The sequence below is a fragment of the Athene noctua genome, chromosome 5, assembly GCF_965140245.1.
Source record: "Athene noctua chromosome 5, bAthNoc1.hap1.1, whole genome shotgun sequence".
In the NCBI taxonomy this organism is placed as follows: Eukaryota; Metazoa; Chordata; class Aves; order Strigiformes; family Strigidae; genus Athene; species Athene noctua.
In genome coordinates this window covers 61,972,022-61,993,954 of record NC_134041.1, presented here as the reverse complement: position 1 = coordinate 61,993,954, position 21,933 = coordinate 61,972,022, and the positions used below count along the sequence as shown (strand labels likewise).

Here is a 21,933-nt window from a genome sequence, read left to right as displayed (position 1 = left end):
TCTCTCGCCTGCATCCTCCCTCCTCTCTCCCACAAGACAACGGCTGTCTGGCCACCTCATCAGCCACACGAAAGAGAAATGGGTGCGATAATTACCCGCATCTGCACCCAAACATGGTGTCTACTGACTTTGTTTCTGTCCTGTCTAATTCCTTCAGCTCAGGAGATCATTAGGCAAACGTTCACAGCCCGCATCCCCAAACAGAACTCAAGAATACAAATTCTGTGCTAAAATTAAGCTGCCTGAGAGCATGTTTGATTTTCCTTTCTCTCTGCACTGTGCCGTTGTATCAGAGGAGTTAATAATATTTAAAACATCCCCCCTGCTCTAAATACCACCCTTTACCACACAAATCATCAGCTGCCTGAAAGCGACCACATGGCAACACACACAAAGAAACTTTTCTTTCATCTCCTTGCAGTCAGTGTGAAAAAGAAGAGAACCAGCCGTGTTACAATGACAGGAGAAGCTTGCGTGCTGCTGGCTGCTCCTGTATTTCAGCCGCAGACTGATGCTTTTTGAAAGCTCTGCCCCTCCACGCTGTGTCTCGCCGCTAGCCATTGAGTACAGCCTTTTCTTATTACAGGGAGAGGGAGAGCTTAAAAACCTGAGTTTAGCAACTTATCTGCCCTTCTGAGATGCTCGCTATCCCATCCCTAAGAAAACAGACTGCAGCGCGCGTGAAAACCGATGCTCACCCAGAGTCTCATTAGTTCCATATGATAAATGCTTCATGCTACAGCAAGTTGTTGAAAGCTTTTTATATTTAGCCCTGGAATTTCACTGGCTGCATCCCTTCACCAGATGCTGTGTGCTAATCTCCTGTTTATACCTCTAGGCTGACGCTGGGTAAACCCCTGGGAGAAGGTTGCTTTGGGCAAGTCGTCATGGCCGAAGCGGTGGGGATTGACAAAGACAGGCCAAAAGAAGCAGTGACTGTGGCAGTGAAGATGTTGAAAGGTAAGAAAATGGACTGATTAGGGATCGGGATGGGGGATATGGCAGTTCTCATCCACAAAAAGTTTCTTTTGTGGCATCTGAACTCTGTCATCATCGGGGGGTCAAAGAGCGCATAGCTGACCTCAGCCTTCAGCAGTTTGGGGTGTAAATCTGTGCCCTTGACAGCCTGTTTATCTTGAGCAGTGAGTATTTAGGAGCCAGGAGATGTATTAGCGTCGTGTGGGTCTCTCTGCTTTTAGTTTAGTTCATGTCAGAGGCTGTCCGTGTGTAGATCCTAGCCCATTCAGTCCAGGTGGTTGATGCCTATTTATTTTCAATTTAATTGTAAGGTTATTTTGCAGGAAAAGCGTAGTTAGTGGAGGTTTGATAGCTAAGGACAGCATTTTTATATCTGATATTACTGTGTTGCCTCTTAACGTATAGCACTGAGGAGGTGGTCAGCCCATCAAAGAGGTTGAGACTATTTTTTGTTAGGACACAACATGACTTTGTATAACATTAAGTGTTTACTGGGAAACAAGTCCTGTATTCTGCCTTTGGAAGTACACGTGTTTTATACCATGTGGTGGGTTTTAGCGGAGTTTTGGGCTGGCATGCTACAAAATATGAACTCAAATTGTGTCTTGTACAGATGATGCTACAGAAAAAGATCTATCTGACCTGGTGTCAGAGATGGAGATGATGAAGATGATTGGGAAGCATAAAAATATCATCAATCTCCTTGGAGCCTGTACTCAGGATGGTGAGTAGAGAAAAGAAAGTAAGCCAGGACTTTCCAACAGGTCTGTGAAAGTATCATTAATCATAATTTTTCAAGGGTTTTTAAGGAAACAGTCATGCCGTGATGGGATTTTTAGATATTTCCCCAGCTTAGCAGCAATATTTTAACTTCTGTCTCTCATTATACTTGCAGCTTTAATATGAGAAAGGGTACTATATCATATGAAAACTCTCTAATCCCTTGCTGTAGGGGAAAAAAGGATATTTTACAGGGGCTTTACCCATGCCTGTTGTTCTCAATTGTCAGCCCTGCTTTAGTGGAACTTGTATCCCATGAATTTGAAATGAGCACTTTTGCTCTCTAAAGACCACAGTGTTTTTATTAAAAGCTAATTATGTCATGTAAAGCAATGCAGAATGGCATAAAATTCTGGAAATTAAAAAATGCTAAGAAGCACTTTGCCTCTGTCTGAGATCTCGTGGCAATTTTTGATTGAAAAATGCTTGCTTTTCAGTACGTGTCATGGTCTGGAAGGGAATAGGCGCTGGGTCAGGGTTTAGGTACTTTCAGCCAATAATTGTAGCTCTGCCACTACCCTGCTGTGGAGGTTTGGACCAGTGACTTCGCCAAGTCCAGACCTCCTTTTCTTTCAAGTTGTGCTTACTGATTTCACAGTTAAACATTTATTGATTCAATTAACTCATTAGAGAACACTAAAAGCTTCTTTACATAGAAACATTTTACCCTTTGATCTTACTCTAGTTTTCACACGGTTCTGTTTATCCAAAGGGCCGTTGTACGTGATAGTAGAATACGCTTCCAAAGGAAACCTACGTGAGTACCTGCGAGCACGTCGCCCCCCGGGGATGGAGTATTCGTTTGATATTAACAGGGTACCAGAAGAGCAGATGACATTCAAGGACTTAGTGTCATGCACGTACCAGTTGGCAAGAGGCATGGAGTACCTGGCTTCACAAAAAGTAAGTAGAACTCGGCAAATACTGCACAAAGCGCATGGTGTGTATTTGGCACTTTTTTTAGTTTAAATTTGTTCTCATCTCATTTGTGTTCAGGAATTTGCTGAGAGAAGGACCTTTCTCAAACAAGTTGCATAATTCATACTCTTGAAAATCGGTGGGAAAATTCATACACTTAGTTTTTAATCTCTGTTTAATAAGATTGCTAAAATGAGGCCCAGAATGGATCATTTGAAATAAATATTGCATACATATCTGCACTTTGAATTCATAAGCACAGGTGGTCACTTGATTACACAAGTCACAGTACTCCACCCATGAGACAGCAAGCACCACTTGCCTTCTGTTTCCAGTCAAATCGACCAAACCAGCTCACAGAGTGATGTAAAGCAAATGAATTTGTTTCTGAAAGAATTTATAGAAGGATAAGAGTCAGACTTAAGAAAAACACAAGGTGCCAGGGCGAAAATTGTGAACAGAGAAGGCACTTTGCGCTTTACTTAAAACTGGTGTTTATCAGGAGAGCAAGCTTGATGAAAGAATTTTTTTATCCTGTTGTATCCATAGACACTTACTTCTTCAACTTTTCTTCAAACTTTTTTTTTTTAACCAGTAATTTGATTAAATTATAGTTACGAAAACTTAAATAGTCCTGTATAACTAACTCTGTAACCATACTGTAGCTTGGTGGACAAGCAATCATAAATACCCTGGGTGTTGTTTGGACCCAGTGTCTAAACCAGAGTACCAGATATTGATGATAAGTACTTCCTGCAAGATATGGAAGTGGGTTTTATGCCGGTTTCCAATCGTGTCCACTCCCAAGTATGGAACTGTTCTTAACCAAAGACCAGAGCTGAGTGTAAACCTCCATTCCTATTGCATGGAGTCATGATTTTTTTTTATTGTTTTTCTGCAGTTGTAGAGGTTGGAGGGGAGGGGGAATCTAGGTCTAATTTTGCCTTTATTCTTTTGTTTTGAAACAGTAATTTTTACTGTAGTAGGGTAGACAGGGTGACATGCATGACACCAAAAGAAAAATCTTCTGATGGAGTAAGAGTGAGTACTGTATTAGGTAAAGCACCTTAGGATATCTCTTTCTAAGATTAATGAAACATTTGCCTGGCGATGAGCCATGTCCCAAGAAAATAGAACTGTTGTGAAAGGAAAAAAAAAAATCTTTTGATTGGCATATCTTGAGAACAAGCGTCCGGCTGAGAAGCTCTGAAGTGCTGTTGTAGGACACTGCCAAGAAGGTGTGCACTTTCACAGACGCACCCAGCAGAACCACTTCATCCTCCATGCAGTTCCTTTGCAAAAACACTTGATCAGCACTGTGCTGAACTTGACAGTATGTGAGGCATTGCACAAGGCAGAGGGAAAACAAAGGCAGCACATAGTAAAACTGTGCATTCCGGTTCTTCAGATATCCCACCATTTCTGTTTGTATTTCACTAGTTCTCTTCCCCTTAGGGATCCATTTACTGAGCTAGAATAATAAGAGAGCTGGTCTTCTCACGGTATTTCCATCATGCAGGAACTGTGAGAAGGCCAGTGTTTTTGTTATTTCAATCCAATAAATGGCTAACGGAGACTTCAAAAAAGCAAAAAATAATATGTAAAGATGATGTTTGGGCTCCTACTTTTTGCCTTACAAAAAGTTTTTGCCTTGCAAGCAATGGTACTTAGAAAAAATATCCCATTTCCAAAGTTGGATGGATGCTTTTTAAAATTGTGTAGACGTGTCCTCTCCATTGCTCCAGTACTGATACAGGGCCTGGCCTAGATCATTGCAAAGAGACAGCAAATCATGAGGGCCAGAGGAACAGCTATGAAACTTGTCAGATATGGAAATCAATAATGGTATCACTTTGAAGATAGGTACAGGCTCAGTTGCAAAAACTGGGGTATGAGAAAGCAGAGTTATACTAACAGAAGATGCCAGGGTTTGAATCACTTGGTATTCACTCAGAGACGTTACATGCCATTTGAGATGCTCTGTGGTACCCCCAGCCTGCTGTTTTGGAAAGGCATGGATCTGCTGTAGATCCTGTGTCGTCCCTGGTAGTCTCATCAAGGTAACCTGGATATCCTAGTGTCTCAGATGACATGGTGAACTTCTAATTGGGTGGCTGACTTGAGTTTCTAGTGTCTTGGAGGATGTTCTTGTAGGGTTTGAGAACAGGGATAGGGAAGTAGGAAGGCTGGTCTGAGTTGTTTCTGCTACTGCAGCATTCTTGATGCTGAATTAGAACACTGGTTTGATGCTGAAAGCATGTACTGTTGTCTGGTCCTGTGCACATGAAGGCATTGCTGGAGCAGGTTTTTCCTGGCAGTTCCCCATGAGTAACCCGGTGAGGAGCAGAAACTTCATAGGCTCATTTAACCCTTGCAGGATAAGAGATCTCAGCAAATTTCTGGGGCAAGTTATAATGCAAGAAAAAAATTGTCTGTTGGTTTGTTTGTTTTGGTGTGGGTTTTTTGGTTTTTTTTTTTGTAGTGGTTCAGTCCAGCAAGTCTATGCACATGCTGAAATAAAGAGTCCAACATAAAGAGTAATCCAAAAGTTGGGGGAAGGATATTTAACTTGAGAAGAAGTAGAATATCCTGGGGGGATTCCAAACACAATGTTTCTTAACATGCCCCTGCTGCCATCTTGTATCAATCCTAATATGCTGCTTATACACGGGAATGATATCCAGAGCAATCACAGTGTCCTTTCAGTGTCAAGAATCAGTTGCAAGTTTTCAGGATAACGCTGACATGAAGGAAAAAATCTCTGAGAAGATAACATGTTTAGTTTCAATATCAAAGCTGTTTTAAAAGCAAACAACCAAGCCCAGATTGTATTGGGTTTTTACCCTTTTCTTTTCATAATTAAATTTTTATGGTCTCGTGGTTGAAGTAAATACACACACCCTAGCTATCTAGTTTAAAATTATATACTGCGCATATATCTCATATTAAAATCTTCTATATTAAAAACGGTTGTGCTGATCCAGACTGTCAGGTTTTACTCTGGTGAGATGATACAATTTTAAGACAAGCAACATAATGAAACATTAATTAACAGTCTTTGTAATGAAAGTGCTGCAATACCTGTACCTGGGCACGTGTAATGGAGAGTGCATCACAAACAGGATGGCACCGTGTGGGTTACCACCCAAGCTTTCAGCTTTAGGAAAATATGTCTTCAGTAAACCAGGCTTTTCTGAGGCTTCTTAGGGCCATTGTTCAACTTAAAAACACCAGCTGAGGGGATGAATTGCAGTAATTAAGACAATCATCATTTCACAGGCTTGTAGTAAATGTGTGACTTTCCCACCTTGTGATTTAGGTTGAAATCTATAAAGGAGATTTAGTTATGGTGTGGAAGTAATTTCACTTTTACAGCATTTTATTTCAGTGGGCCTTTTTTTTTTTTTTTCCTTTAACAGTGTATTCATCGAGACTTGGCTGCAAGAAATGTTTTGGTAACTGAAAATAATGTCATGAAAATAGCAGACTTCGGTTTAGCCCGAGACATCAACAATATAGATTATTATAAAAAGACTACTAATGTAAGTAGATGGTTTTCTTATCTCTGGAAACAAGCATTTCTTTCAATGATTTACTTCAAAACTGTGGTTATAAACTTAATGGGCTTCTTGTACAGCAGCCTCACTTTTCATCACAGACAGAAAACAGGGATCAAGGACACAAGAATTTCTGTTCCCTCATACAATGATAGTTAGTTAAAAAGATAACCAAAGAGGCTGTATATTCTGTGATTTATTAGAAATGCTAAAATGCAAGACTTAGGTTTTTGTGTGTCCCTGACTCCAATCACTTGAAATAAGTGGAAATATTCCTGTTGATTCCAGCTCATTTTGTGCCAAGCCTCGGATCTTGAAAAACGCTGTATAAATGTTAGCAATAACCATGATAAAAATCCTGTTTGTGTGGTAATACCACATACAGCTTTATGCCTTTTGCCTGTACTTACCTTGTTATGTACAAGTTAATGGCTGTAGTATCAAAGTGGGGCTAGAGGTTGAGAAAATTGATTTTTACTCCCCACTCTGTCACCATTTTGCTCTTTAGCCTGTACCAAATCAAGAAGATAAAATGTTTCAGATGTAGTTATTGATGCCTAGTTTGAACAGCTTACACCTCCTTCTCAGGGCATCTCTTAAGATCCTGATGAACTGCAGTTGGTTTTTCACGGGAACTTTGCAGAACTCATTCAGTTCTACAGACTTTAGTATTTTGTATAAATGTTAATTATTATTCACAATCATGTTAAGTGTCTTTATCTATGAAAACAAAGCACTGAGTGATTAATGGCATTTTAATGGTAATATCTGCCTGCTTTCAAAAGACAGAGCAACCAGGTATGGGTACGTCAGTACTGGAGGGAATTGAACCTTCTTCATATCAAATTTGGTGCAATTCCTGGGCTCTGAGCAGAGCAGACTTTGCGTGCAAAGCAACAGGCGGTTGTGACAGTGAGATTTGGGTCACTGCAAAAGCTGGAACAGGAAAACAACATGCTTGGGTTTAGTGATCAACTTACTTTTGCAGGCAAGCCTATCTTTAAGAGGATTATTGATTTGGTTTTGTCTTTAAAGAGCCATAGTGGAATGATCTTTTGAATTTTGATCTGCTTATCCTATCATTCTCCTAGCAAGCAGTGGGAATTTTTTGGGAGCCCTCAATGCTTTTAATTTTATCTTCAATGTTTACATCCATTTTTCTTAATGGTCTCCCTACTTCAGCCAATTTTACTGTTTTTTTTTTTTTCCCCTGAAAATTTTAAAGCTACATTTTGTGCTGGTTTGCATTAGACTGTTCTCTGAGAAATTATTAATCCTTTTTTAAAAAAAAGGTTTGAAATCATCCTGTAAATTGCTACTGTTTTAATTTTTCTCCCTTTCCCCTCCAAAATTCCAGGGACGGCTTCCAGTAAAGTGGATGGCTCCAGAAGCTCTGTTTGACAGAGTTTACACACATCAAAGTGATGTGTAAGTGGCCTTATTTGAATGGGGTTTTGGGAGGTGGGAAGGAGGGTTGTTTTGGTGTGTATTTGTGAAATTTGGGGATATTTTAAATGTATTTTCCTGTTGTCATTTACCTTTAAGTGTTTTCATTCTGTTTCACATATTAATAGATGGAACAGGACTTGCCCTTAGAAAGTGAGGATTTTATGGTAGACTGCTAACCAGTGCTCTGTTACTAATCTGCCCAGCTTCAAAGCACATGAAAGGTGGAAAATGCTAACCTCCTTCTGTCAGTGCGGAAGTTTCCCCCCTTGAACTTATTTACGGATGTGCAGCTACAAAGAGTCTATCTAATTTGCTTGGCTTTTGACATACTCTGGACTTCCTTCAGGTTTAAAAAAAGAAGAAAAGAGAGAGAGAGAGAGAGAGAAAAGAAACTCCCTGAAAACTTACTATAAAAATTTGTGCTAGGATTAGGTATAATCAAACATAGGTTGGATATAGTGGAAAAATTTTCTCTGATTTTTAGAAGTGTTCTTGCATCCCAGCCGTAGTTCACATGTAGTAGGAAATCATTGGACTCTGACACTTCAAAATCTTTTAATGTGTGCACAGAGTCACTGGCTGATGCAACCGCTCAGGATTTATTCTGCTTCCTATTACAGTTTCCTAGGCCCATTTACAGTACTCCTGTGCATTGTGCTTGAAGTAGACCTGCATTTTTTATGCAATGCAGATGAAGATCTTATGTTTTTTATTTCTCCAAGAGAAGCTGTTAACTGTAAAGGGCTGGATGCTTCCCAGCACAGGTGTAAAAGGTTATGCATGTCAGTGCAGGGTAAAAAGATAAAGAGCACTGTGGAGAAAATAAAGAGGTATCTCCTCTATCTTTAACCTGGGTGCACTTCCTGAGCTACTCTCTCCTTAAGAAAAGCATTTATTGATGCTTTTCCTGCAATCTTTATTTATGAAGGAAGCTATATACTGGTTAAGGGTGGATCAAACTTTTGTTTTAAAATATCTTGGCAAAAAACCCCCATCTTGGCAAAATATTTCCGTGAATGTGAAGTAAACTACTTCACTGGTTCAGGACTGAAAGTCAGTCTGAGCTCCTCAACAGTCAGGGAGCATGAGGATTTCAGTGCTGGAACTTGGAGACTCTTGGCCCCGTGGTGGCTTTGAAGATGGCTAAAGATAATATTATTGTAAGTTTGTGCAAACAGTTTACTAAAATACACTGGGAGAGCTGCAGAGAAGCTCAGCAGCCAGTGCAAGCTGTGTGGTGTTGCTCACCTGGCAAAGCCGCCTGCCAAAGAGCCCTGGGTTGCCAGCAAGGCATGATGAGGCAGGCTCTGGAGGAGGTGGCAAGCAGGCAGGAAAACTGGCTTAAAATGATCGTCCTTCATTCCCAAACAAAAATTAATAAAAAAAAAAAAAAAGAAAAATAGAAGAGCAGAATGATGCAAAATAACTTTGTTTTGAACAGTCTACTTTTTCCAAAACACCCCGCCACAGAATTGCAGCCTAGCTCCACTGTGAGCATTCTGTAAATAATTAAGCTGTGAAGACACAGTTCCTTGCAGTAGCCCTGGAAATTCAGGTGCTCGGAGCACACCAGACAAAGGCAAAGAGTGTGTTTGCAAATATGCTCAGGTTAGTCCCTGTTGTTGCCCATGCACCTGATGTGCTTCACAGATCGATGTCTTGCTCAGGGTGGTTGGAGTTGGGCAGACGCTGATTTAAGCATCTCTCCTGAGAGGGCTCGGTTGTCACTGCATCAGCCACAGACACATCTCTGTTTTCAGCAGTAAATCTACTAATGCAGTATTCTCTTTGATTTGTAGTTGGTCGTTTGGTGTGTTAATGTGGGAGATCTTCACGTTAGGAGGATCGCCCTACCCAGGAATCCCAGTGGAGGAACTTTTTAAGCTGCTTAAAGAAGGGCACCGAATGGATAAACCTGCCAACTGCACCAATGAACTGTAAGGACCTTTATTTGCTATACCAGGATCGAAGGGTACAAACTGTACTGAATTCACATGGCAGAATCAAACATTTTCAGAATTGCTTGACTCTAAAATTGTGTATATATAAATGTGTGTGTATCGATATGGAACGAAAAGGTATGAAAAAGTCTTCAGGAAATGTTTGACGGAGGGTACTTTTTTACACACCTTGCTGTGATCCCATTGAAAAAAGAAGAGATCATCTACAAGCCAGTCTTTGTCAGTGTTTTCACGTGCATATTTGTTAATTTGTTTTATTGTTTCAACAAAATAAATCTGGGAACTTCTGCATTATCTCCTGATGGTGAGGGGAGAGTGTTTTCCCTTTCTAATATTTCAGTATAGCCCTTAACTATTTTTATTTTTTTTTTCCCATTTTAATTTCTTCGATTCACAAAGACTGCAATCCCTAACATGCAAAAATATTTAAGTGTGTGTAATTTAATATCATTGACATTCCTGGGACAGGAGGCTACAGAATCAGGTCCACAAAGAGGTAATTTAGACACTGGGCAAGGGAGATGCAGGAGGGAAGTGAGTATTGCACAATTTTGGGAAAGTCGGTGGTCCATGTGTAGGGCTGTGGGGGATTGCTGTTTTACTTGTGATGACGAACGTTGACTGTGTATGAAAAGGTTTGCAAGAAGGACGCGTGATCTTAATTAAGCCAAGAAAATGTGTATTTCTTACAGCTATATGATGATGAGAGATTGCTGGCATGCTGTGCCTTCACAGAGACCGACTTTTAAACAGTTGGTAGAAGACTTGGATCGGATTCTCACTCTCACAACTAATGAGGTAGGTAAATTGTTTCCCTCCGTAAGCTGCTGATCAGAACAAATGGTTCAGGAGACAGATGGAATTTATTCAATTATGAAATCCTGCTCGAGTTCTCTTGTTCTATTTGCTGTTGTCCTCTGAGGTTACATGCAGCTGAACTATATGTATCCTGTGAAATCCTCAGTTTCTTGCCATTATGCCTTGATTAATATAACTAAACAGAAAAATATCTTCAAAGTGTTTTTCTTTATTTCTCAATGCATCTTTTGATGTTTTTAGCATAGCAGTATCAAGGGACTTCCATGCAGCAGGTTGAGAGGCGATGTTTATGTTTCAACATGATTTTCGTGTGAAGGAGAGATGTAGAGTTCGTGGCGCTTTTCATTTATCAACTCAGTTTGATTCCCAGCCATGATATCTAGGTCAGAAGAGGAGGAACAGTCAATGGTAGATTTCAGATTATATGTCTGAGAGTGAATTAGGTTCACTGAAATAGCTCTCTGTGGAGGGAACGAGGACCCACGGGGAACATGCAAACAGCCATCCAATTATCTAAAGGTCCTGCTTAACAGTGCTTCAGGTTGGGATATATGAATGCAAAAAGGTTTTATTTGAAGAGCATTCTTTCAGAGGTCTGAGAGATTATTAATTTTAGCAAGGAACACACTGATTAGGGTATTCACACAGGAGTTGGTTCTCTTATTGCTAAATCACATGCGCCTTTGAGGAAGATCACAAGTGATGGAAATGTTGATTCTTTTGGTGGAGACTTCTTCTGAGGGAAAATGCTTGGTGTTCCAAAAACATTTTACAAATTCCTACAATTTCTGAGAAATGATATCTATAATGAGAGGAAAGAAAAATAACAAAATGCTTACAGAGGAGAGTTGCAATAACTTGTTTTGATCATTTCAAAATAAATTTTTCAGATTTGCTATGACTATAGGGGGGGGGGAAGTAGAAGAAAAAGATTTGCATCACTTTAGATTGGTCCTCAACATTACTCTCTAGTTTTTCTGAATTGTCAGAGAAATAAAAACCATACTATTAAGTAGCATTAGGAAAGGCTGTGTCCAATAGAGACTACAAGAGAACCTTAGTAAAGTGGTGCCATTTTTTATGATCATTTGCCCAGTAGATCTGGTTGAAAAATATTTTTGCTTCAGTAGCCGCTATAAATTTATCTGGATTGTGTTTACTTTAAGTGACACGTTCAGGGATGGCTCAGAGATGAGGCAGGAGTATGTGCTCCCTACTGAGTTGGTAATGTAGCTCCGTGCACCGTTACCATTTTCGCTTCATCCCGTGTTGGCTGCATCTTTTTCTGCCTAATTTATATATGATTTCACAAGACCGGTTGGAGGTGGGCTGGCTGCCACTGCGGAGTGCTGGGTGGCTTGGACTGGATATGCATTTGCAAATTCAAGAAGGAGGTTATGGGCTGCAATTCTAAGCCTGGGAAAGGATATTGCTTTCTTTTTTCTGTGTGTTTAACCATCTTGCCTTCCCAATTCTGTACCGCTCATGGACCTGGAATGATCTCAAAGGTAACCTGAAAAGGCCTTTAGGGTTATGTAAATTAGTTCAGACTGGAATCGTAGGAAAAACGGCTGGAAAAAGCTCAGGAACACATCCAGTCTCTGATCGGCCTACGGCAGCATCCACTATACGTTTGTCATTCCTGACAGATGTTTATGTAACTTGTCCTTAAAGATCTCCATGGCTGTATTTCTGCATCACCCCTTGACAGTCAATTGCTTTGTTTCATTAGCCTTGCTTCTTGAAATTTTTTTCCTAATCGCTAATCTTTCAACATAAGTTACTGCTTTTGTGCTATTTGCCTTGGACATAGAAAGCAAATTATTTCACTTGTCTTTGCAAGACACTTTATGTTCCTGTAAACTCGTCATGTTCTCACTCAGTGTCTCCTGAGAACTCCAGTGTGTCCCACTTTCCTCCATAACTTTTGAGACCTTTGATTTTGTGTATTCCACACCATTTTCCCAAAGCTCAGTCCTCTCTGCGTCAGTGTGACTTCTGTTTATTCTCTCCACAGTGGCACTTTCCCCCCAGAATGACTCTGTACAGGGCCAGCCTAATTTACGCAACAACTCAAAGAATTGCTAGGGCAGCCTATAATATCTTCGTCTGCATTTGTGCAAGTAATTATTTCTGCTTAAATGGTAGTGCCTTGCTCTTCTCCATGCTGAATCATCACCTGGGGTTTTTTATTGGTGTTTTGGGTTTTGGGGGGCTTTTTTGTTGTATTTTTTCCCAAAAAAACCCCTATTGCCCTTGTTTCCCACAGTAGCATGGAATGTTTCCCTGAGCCACATGAGCAGAAGTCACCAAGAGTGCTGTGGTGTTATATCAACACCAGGAACCATCCCGATACTGGAAACTTCTTATGCCCCTTTATGTGTCTCTGGCCCTTGACATTGGATGAGGAGGTGGAGAGGGAATAAGGATCCCATTTTCAATACTGAATTCATAACTGATTTACATCAAGCCTTTTGATATGACGAGCCATGCCTGATATCCCATGAGAAGGCCTGTTTCTTCAGATACTGGAATACTTTCTTCTTCTATCTGTCTAGAAAGTGTTTGATTATTTCTGGTCATGTGGGACTGGTTTACTAATAAGTAAATAAGTGTCAAGATCTTCCTCGTGGATTTTTTGAAAGCCTAGGCAGCAAGATAGGCAGTAATCATAGATCCAAACTGCCTTCTCTTGTTGCCTACTGTATTTGTCAGCATTTTAAACTTACATTCTCCCCCTCTTTTAAAATGGTGACTATAATATGGTAATGATTGAATTTCTGACTTAAAATATGTTAACCAAGAACTAAATTACCCCAAACCTTAAGCACAGCAGTATAAAATACTGACTGAGGTGGAAGACTTGTCTCGTCAGTACGATCATAACTTGTGGTTTAGCAAATGAAGAGATTGCATTTAAATGAATGCAGCTGCCTTTAGAAGTTGAAAGAGAAGGAACATTTCAAGGGGAAAAATAACTTTATTCTCCTGCCAAAACTGTTGTTTCTAGCAAAAGAGCCTTAACCCAAAACTTGGATTCAGCAGATATTATTTCCTTTTTTAATGACTGCTTTGGTCATGGCTACTCTGGGACACACACACACACACACATGAATATATAGTGTAAAAAAACCAAATTTATTGAATTTAATTTTGTTTTTCTTTCAGTTCTTTTTTTTTGCACGTATGCCGCTGCATGTTTAAACACAAATCTAATATCACAGAATATAAAACAGATATTCAAACTGACCAAAGGAATATAAAGTTGGAAGTATCTTTCCCTCTCCAAATCATTACCATGTGCTAAAGAAAAATGGTTCTATTTAGGATGAAATTTCATTTTTATCATTGTGAGTGAAAAGTCTTCTTTTGATGTGGTTGGCATGTTTATTTCCACTGACGCGGCTAATGCTGGTGATGTTGGACTTCACAAAAGTGCCGTGTTATTGGTTTTCTTTTTCTTTCTCTATTCAGGCTCCTTGTTTTAAAAGATATTTAAGCAACAGGCAGTTTTGAATGCAATTACGTTACAGAAATGAGTGCCGTTTTCAAACTGTTCTTTTAATCGCTGTATAATCAAGCCAAATCAGAGCAGTGCTAACGTGTTATTGTCAGTTTTACTCACTGTCTAAAAATGCGATTTATTTCTTTTGACATAGGAGTATCTGGACCTCAGTGGACCTCTTGAACAGTATTCACCCAGTTACCCGGACACGAGGAGTTCGTGTTCTTCAGGTGATGACTCTGTTTTTTCTCCCGATCCAATGCCTTATGAACCTTGTCTTCCCAAGTACCAACACATGAACGGAAGTGTTAAAACATGAAAAGAAATCATACAGAAGAATAAAGAAACAAGAACATCAAGCTACCTACCATATACAAAACAGAATCCTTTTCTCCAGGACGTTAATGTTTCTGCTTGTACATATGAAATATGATTAAAAAGTTAAAAAAAGAAAACTTGGAGGAAAGCAGTCAGAACCTATATAAAGAATCTCATAATTTGCAACTTTCAAATATTCCCAACAAAGAAGAATGTTTATGAGCTGTGTCTAGATACCTGTCACTATCAATTTTCTGGCTTCCTGTAAGCTGCAACAGACTTTGTTTGTACAATGGACCAGTTGGACTTGAGGCAAACTCTGGGTCTGCCTTTCTTGTTTATTTTGTAATATTTGGAGAAAATATATGTTGGCACACACTTACAGAGCACAAATGCAGTATATAGGTGCTGGATGTATGTAAATATATTCAAAATATGTATAAATATATATTATATATATTTACAATGAATTATTTTTTGTATTGATTTAAAAATGGATGTCCCAATCCACCTAGCAAATTAGTCTCTTTTTTAACAGCTATTTGCTAAATGCTGTTCTTACACAGAATTTCTTAATTTTCACCATCCAAAGGTGGAAAATACTTTGCTTTCAGGGAAAATGGTATATCATTAATTTATTAACTAATTGGTAATGTACAAAACAGTTAATCGTTTATAGGGTTGTTGTGTTTTTGTAATTTAAATGGCATTTCTATGCAGGCAGCACAGAGAACTAGTAGATATATTGCTCAGACTTTACTAGTTTTCAGATCTTTAAAAAAAGAAATATTTACAGTATATAACTAATTTTGGGGAGTTAAACTTTTGATTTATTTGTGTTTAAAAACTGCAGTGTCAGGTGATTATTCTTATCAAAAGCAAATCCTTTAACAAGAAAGTCTTTTATTCTCAGTATCTGTCACTTTAACAATTTAATTCTTTAGTGATATTTCCCATGGCCAAAAAGCAGAATCATTCCAAACACACACAGACACACACACACACAAAAAAAAACCAACAATAACAAAATTTTTTTAAAGAGGGTTCCTAAAGTAAGTAAAGACATGAATTTGTCTATAACCATAGCAGAACTTACTGCTCTAAAAGGAGCTGAGCTTCTACCCTGAGTTGCACATGCATCAAATTAACTACAGTTCTCTTCCCTGAGTTGGATAATAGGTTCCAGACCTTTTCGCCTGGATCTTTTGCCTTTTAGACTACCCTCTATTGTAACTTAAGTTTAAAAGAGAGAAGTTGTTTATAATGACAATTTGCCATAGGAATATCAGCATCTTTTTAAAGGATTAATTCATGCTGACTCCAGTATTTCCTTCTGATCCATTCCATAACAGTAGGTATAGCACTGGCCTCTGCTAAAATATCACTGTTGTTTGTATCTTTTTACGGAAGTCTTGTGTTTTTACTTTCAGAACACTCACACTGATATGGCCATGCAGTATGAATGCAAATTACACTGTTTTATGTGGTGGTGTTTTTGGGTTGTTTTGTTTTGTTTTTAAATTGGGTAAAAAAAAAAAAAAGTATTAAAATCTGTTAACTTTTGTACTGACAATAAAATGTTTCTACAGATATTAATGTTAAAATTACAAAATAAATGTCATGCAGCTTATTTTTCCTAATCCTTTGTGTGATACAAAATGGTTTCCTGAACATCAAGTGATGGAACGCATCCAGAAATGCTTCCTTTTGCCCTTATTGTAGATCCTATATTACAAAGCAATTCTTTCAGGAATAATAGTATTGCCTCTGTCTTATAAAATGTCTGCTCATGAATAACGTGGGTTATCTGAGTAAACATACGTACAGTCTTTGGTGTTTGTGGTCTTGGGACACTATATGCTGGAAAATTATTTGAAGTGTTCATAGTGTAAACATAAAATATATTTTCTTTTTACTTAGGTTGTATCCTCTAATTAGTGAGGTTTCTCATTCAGACTGGAGATGTTGGAGGACCATTTCTGTAAGAGATTTTTAAAAAATCCTGTGGAAAGAGAGTCATCATGGAAAGTGAATAATTTTTTTTTTTTTTTTAACTTGAAAACAGAAGGAAGACACACCAAAATATCTAGTGCTTGAGCCAGAAATGGGAACTTTATAGTCACGTTATTTATGGTCACATTACTGTTGTAGGCTAGCCAGAAAAGAGTTACTGAACCTGGTCTTCACCATATGCTGTAAAAACACTCCAGACACCAAACTATTCTTTGGTGTCTTTTCATCTCTTTCTACTTTGACCAGAAATCCCATGCCAATCCCAAGAAACACTCTAAAAAGTGCCCATTAAAAACTGGTATTTTCTAACTGATGGAAAAAATTCCCACCGCCTTTAAAAAAAAAAAAAAAAGAAACCAACCCAAACAATTTCCTTTCCCCATGACATCTATTACTATTAGCAGCAATGGTAGCTACTGTCTGGCAGAAACCACAGTATTCTTAATGTGACGTGTCTCCTTTTAAAATTTTCTTAAAGGGTATCAGAAGATCTTGAATCTTGGTCTGCTCGTATTGAAATGAATTTAAACGCATCTTTATTACTTTTTTTTTGTTTTTAAATAAAAGTACATTAACACTTAGAAACATGGTGGAAAGGAGCTGTTAAATAATGTGAAGTTATTTGGTTACCTTTGGTTTGGTTTAAATGGTTTATTTGCTTTTCCTCTGTTCATTTTTATTTTAGCTCTAAAAGATTTAGATTTGCACCTTGGAGAGAGAGACCACAATTTCACAAACTCAATTTCTAGGGTAGAAGCAGAACATCCTCTGTGTGGGGAGTTGCAAGAGGAAATTGGGCAGCAGAAAATAAAACCCAACATTGAAATTTGTCTGAAGGGGACATATTCTTTATTGCACTGCTGTCTTTGTCTCTTTCATGAGAAGAAGGGGTTAGGAATTTGGATTCCTATCTCATCTGAAAATAAAGTTGCCACTAATAACAGGAGTAATACTGAAAAGTAGCATTATGTCAGGAAATTAATTTATATTGATGTGGATAATGAGGATTATATTCTGTGTATAATGTTTCCTGCAGCACCTAATTGTTTCTTGTTCCTCATTTAAGTATTGATTCAAATCAACATTGTAATATATGAAAAAATATAGATGTAGAAACCAAGTTTATTATGGCTCAAATCCACAAACAAGTTCATGTTGCCTAGTTTGTTTGGTTTTTTTCCACTTTATAACAAGTAGCATGGGCTATATACAATCAGATTACAAGATAGCTTCTGTCACTTTTTCTGATGAATTCATATCATTCAGTATCTGTTTTGTTACGTTTTTACAATGTGTTCTGACTTTCAAGTATGTCAAAAGACAAGTTTGCTGTTTTATTTCTGGAAGTAACATGAGCAAAGCTGGGTAGAAAATCTAGTAATTTTCCTGTCTAGCCACTGAGAAAAGAGTGCCACAAAACCCTGAGGTCTAGAGACCATCTTTTGAGTGAACGATTCAGTTATCTCAGTGTAATTAATTAAACCAAGAGGAGGTTAAGAGTTGTCTCGATCAGGGCATATAAGCTGCTGTTTGAGTAAGATGCTTTTTAATAATATAGTTCTCTTCCATAAAAGCTCCAGACCCAGTGCCTGAAGGTGGAGCAAGGCTCTTCCAGGCGAGGTGGAAAGGCACACCTTTTGTATCGTGGAAGTTTCGGTGGTAGAAGCAGTGTACCGATGGGTGCCGTTGTCCTTCCCCCCAGTTGGAGAAAATGTGATTTCCCGTGACTCAAGGGTGAGCAACATTCAGCAGCCCAGTGAGCTGGTTATAATGTTTCCTCTTGTCCTCCAAGTCTGTGATGGGAAAGTTCTGTCATGCAGATCTTGAACGGCAAGTTTTGGAGACTTTTTGCAGTTCAGGAAACTTCAAGTATGTGCAGAGTGGCCGCTTGAATCAGTGTCTGACTGTTATGTTAAGAAAAAGTAAACTGTTAGAAGACGAGTCCTGTAGCAAACCTTCAGACGTTTTAGTTTTATTTGGATTGGATATAAGTAGCCTAACATAATCAAGGGAAAAAAATGATGCAAAAAAGTTGCTATTCTGAGAAGGAAAAAAAAAAAAAAGCCATAGGAGGGGAAAAAGAAGCCAACCGACACCTGTTTTTGAAAGGTCATTTGTCCATTCAGTATTCAGGAAGTTCTAGATCTGCGTAATTTGATCTAGTTGTTATAAAAATATTTAATTGATTTTTTTCCACAATAAATATAATAAATTTGTTGTGATGAAGTGTAAGTGATCTCCGACAATTTGTACTTGGAATGATGATCAATCCTCCTGTGCCTGTAAATATGTCTGTGTGCTTCTGAGCTTTCGTCACTGTGAGTCCTAAACGTTACAAGCAGCTTAAATGCAATAGACTTCGTGGAGTAAGTCTTCTTTTTTAATCCCCTTTTGCCTATGTCAGACTCCTGTCAACCAGATTTTCCATAAAACTCTGGAAGGACAGAGAAGGTGGAGGCAGTCATTCTCTTCACAAGGATACAGAGACAGAACAAGGCGCAAGAGGCACCAATTGAATCAGGATTTCTGTCTGGAATTTAGAAACCATTTCTTCACTGTGAGACCGCTTGGACACTGGGATAAGCTGCCTAGAGAAGCAGTAGCATCTGCCTGGCTTTAGGATTTCAAGACTTGGCTTGATGGGGCTGTGGATGACTGAATCTAGGGCCCTGCTTTCAACACAAGGTTGGCCAAGATGATTACTGGTCCCTTCCAGCTGAAACTTTTCTGTGATTTTGCATATCTGTGTTATTGGCCAAAGGTAACCCAGGTCTGCAGATGAGTTCCGGAAAGCTGCGCTGGCTCATGCTGAGGTTGTCAGTAGGATGTATTGTTCAGTAAATTCAATTTAGTGATGCATTTAACAAGAGAGATTCCTCTCTATTAAGGCATTTGGATTTTAAAAGTCAGGTCCTGGCTTGCTTTTGACTTTCACAGCTGGCCAAAAATTTTCTGACTGAATTCTTATGCAGTGGAAAACTGTTTTGTCAAAGGCTTTCTAAAGCACGAGGGTCTTGCAGAAGATATTTTGACGTTCAGAATGACACGACCCTATTGGAATCATCTTGTCAGAAGGAAATGAAGTCATTTTATGTTGCAGCTATTTAGTAGTAGACAATAATATATAAAGTAAAAGTAAGAATGGAGTATATTGATTTTATCAAGACACAATGGTTAGACTACCTCAAAGTGACACCCAAATAATTGCATTTTTAAATTGTTTGATTTCCAGTTCAGGCTGATGATGATATTTTCTCCAAGTACCAGAATTTCTGGAGGAATACACTCATAAGTATGTGATGTTTATATTGCTCAGAGTCTGTATCAATATTTTGACAGACTTTTTCCTGATGTACCACCTATTATCCCCTATAACCATAATACTGTGAGGCCAGGAGCCAGTATATCTCAGGAGGGTTTGTGAGGAGCCTGGCACCTTTTCCACTGACCAGCACCATGCACTGGGAGCAGGTTGCCTCCCCTGAAATAGTAAATTACTGGGCAAGCTTTTCCAAAGCCTCGAAGGATTTCCAGGGAGGACTAATATTTCCTTGTGGCAGAGGAGCAACTCATCTCCTCTGCTGTGGCATCGTGCCTTTCAATTGTCCGAGGCAATAAAGAGAGAGTGGAGAAAAAGGACAGCAAACAAGACCCCTGGTGTCACCGCTGTCTGGAGAAATCTATGGCCCATTATACTGGAACCAAAGTGAATTGCAATTTATGGAAAAAAAAAAAAAAATCAATACTGCCAAGGACTGTTTTTTTAAAGACATATCAGAGGAGGTAGCTAAGGTGCAATATTTTGTCCAGACATGTTTCCCTGGCAGAACTGTATTTTTTAGGACTATTCAGCAGCATACAGTACTTTCTTTTCCAAAAGTTTGTTGCTGCAGAGATGCACAGACAGCTGAATACTGCTGTATTGCTAAATTCAGTGAGGGATCTGCCATGGGAATGATGGCTTGGGTATTCAGAAGAGCAGACTACATCTGGGTCTGGAAAGAGTGGGTGTGACACCACTGGAGAAAACAGAGTCGCATCTTCTTACACCATGCCTGACATTCAAGAGTTACACGTTAAGTCCTACATGCCAAGAGCACTTGAGAGCAGTTTGCGACCACGGAAGGTTAGTGGCAGTGCCCCTGAGGAAACTGACCACGCGTACCCGCAGCTGGCCTGCGATGAGGCTTCCTGGGGAGAGCAGTGGCAGAAGGATTCCTTTGTTCTTCACTCAACCAGCTGGTTTTGGAGAGGACAGGACCGAGCCCACAGTGGGCAGTTTTTGCTGGTGCAAAAGTAGTTTGGAGATGAGGGACCTTTTCAGTGCAGCCTCCATCCTGGTGGTGCAGAAAATGCATGAGGAGGCCTTCAGCTGAAGGGAGAACGATGGTCTACCACAAGCCAGCAATATGCTGCAAGAAAAGAGGTGAGAGAAGAATACTTGTGCAGTTGGCACTGGCTCTTAATTCAAAGTGTTTCCTTATGAAACTGTTCATTCTCTCCTCATCAGCTTCAGGAAGCCGCCAACCCAAATGCCTGTGTGCTCATCTCCTGTGGAGCTGCCAGTGGGTTTGAAATGGAACTGCCAGCATGCAACTTGCCTGGCACATTCAACTTTCTTGAAGTATTTTCTTTCATGAATAATCCTTCTTCTTACCAGTTTCCTTGACCATATTTCATTTGTTTTTAAATAAGATTTTTTTTAAAAAAAAAAAGTATTTGCATTTTTCAGGTCGTAGATTTGGGGGGAAAAGAACACCCAAAACAACCAAGGGTTTCTGCTAGGAAAATATAAGTAATAAAAATTCGCCTATATATTTTTCCAAATTAATATTTTCCCTCTCATTTAAAATTTCCAAGACTTGTTCCCTGACAGCTGTTATAACAAATGGTGGACTTCTTCAGCTGATGTAATCCAAGACTTCTTTCATGTCAGAGGAGATGTAATATTTATTTATGTGCCGGTCAATGAAGTATGGTCCATTGGTTTGTTTTTTAATGTTCAGTAGCCCTTTTTTGGTATTTATCAGTAAAAATAGTGTATTTATCTCAATTATATATATAGACTAGATCTGTACAAGATTTTTTTGTAGGTTTAGCCCTACAGGTTACTAAATCATGAAGCTAATGCCGTATAAAAGTTCAGTAGTCATGTAATAGAAGTAATCATGACAGGGTTCTGGAAGATTCAATAAATGTGTTACTAACCAGATAAAAATTCTGAACGAGAAATGTTTTTATTGTGAGTTAAAAGTGTTGGGGTATTTTTTCCCCTTAGTATTTGGCAGCTCTTTGCTTGCTCCTCATTTGACTTTTTGCTTCATTGTTCACAAATAGGCTGTGGATTCTCATCTGGCTTAATAGTTGGGAAACAACAGTTACATTCAGGGTGGTTCCAACAAGTCTTAAAATCCCAGAACTTCATGCTTGGTCTCTCTTTTGAGACTGACTGCCCTAAATATGAAGGTTTTCACTTGGATCTAGACTTGCATCTTATAATCTATATTTTTTTGCGCATGTAAGTTGGCTTCACAGTTTCGTAGTTATGTGTGCTGAGCTCCCTTTATTCTTGGTGTTGCAATAAACAAGTAGGAATAATCTGCTGTGGTTTTCTTTAGGCTTTGTTTCACTCATT

The 21,933-nt window shown here is 38.9% G+C and overlaps 1 protein-coding gene across 7 annotated transcripts in view; it reads left to right on the top strand.

The window, feature by feature from the left end:
• The window catches only part of FGFR2 (fibroblast growth factor receptor 2), an 87,151-nt gene extending 71,223 nt beyond the window's left edge, over positions 1-15,928 (top strand). For 3 of the 7 annotated variants that reach the window (XM_074907869.1, XM_074907868.1, XM_074907866.1), the window contains 8 exons: positions 839-960; positions 1,592-1,702; positions 2,471-2,661; positions 6,096-6,218; positions 7,591-7,661; positions 9,482-9,619; positions 10,336-10,441; positions 14,122-15,927. In XM_074907869.1, the coding sequence (XP_074763970.1) occupies positions 839-960; positions 1,592-1,702; positions 2,471-2,661; positions 6,096-6,218; positions 7,591-7,661; positions 9,482-9,619; positions 10,336-10,441; positions 14,122-14,286 (1,027 nt within the window). In that variant the 3' untranslated portion in view covers positions 14,287-15,927. Of the gene's footprint in view, positions 1-838; positions 961-1,591; positions 1,703-2,470; positions 2,662-6,095; positions 6,219-7,590; positions 7,662-9,481; positions 9,620-10,335; positions 10,442-14,121 lie in introns of all 7 variants that reach the window. The other 4 variants (XM_074907864.1, XM_074907863.1, XM_074907862.1 and 1 more) reach the window with 2 other exon arrangements.
• The last annotated feature ends 6,005 nt before the right edge of the window (positions 15,929-21,933 follow it).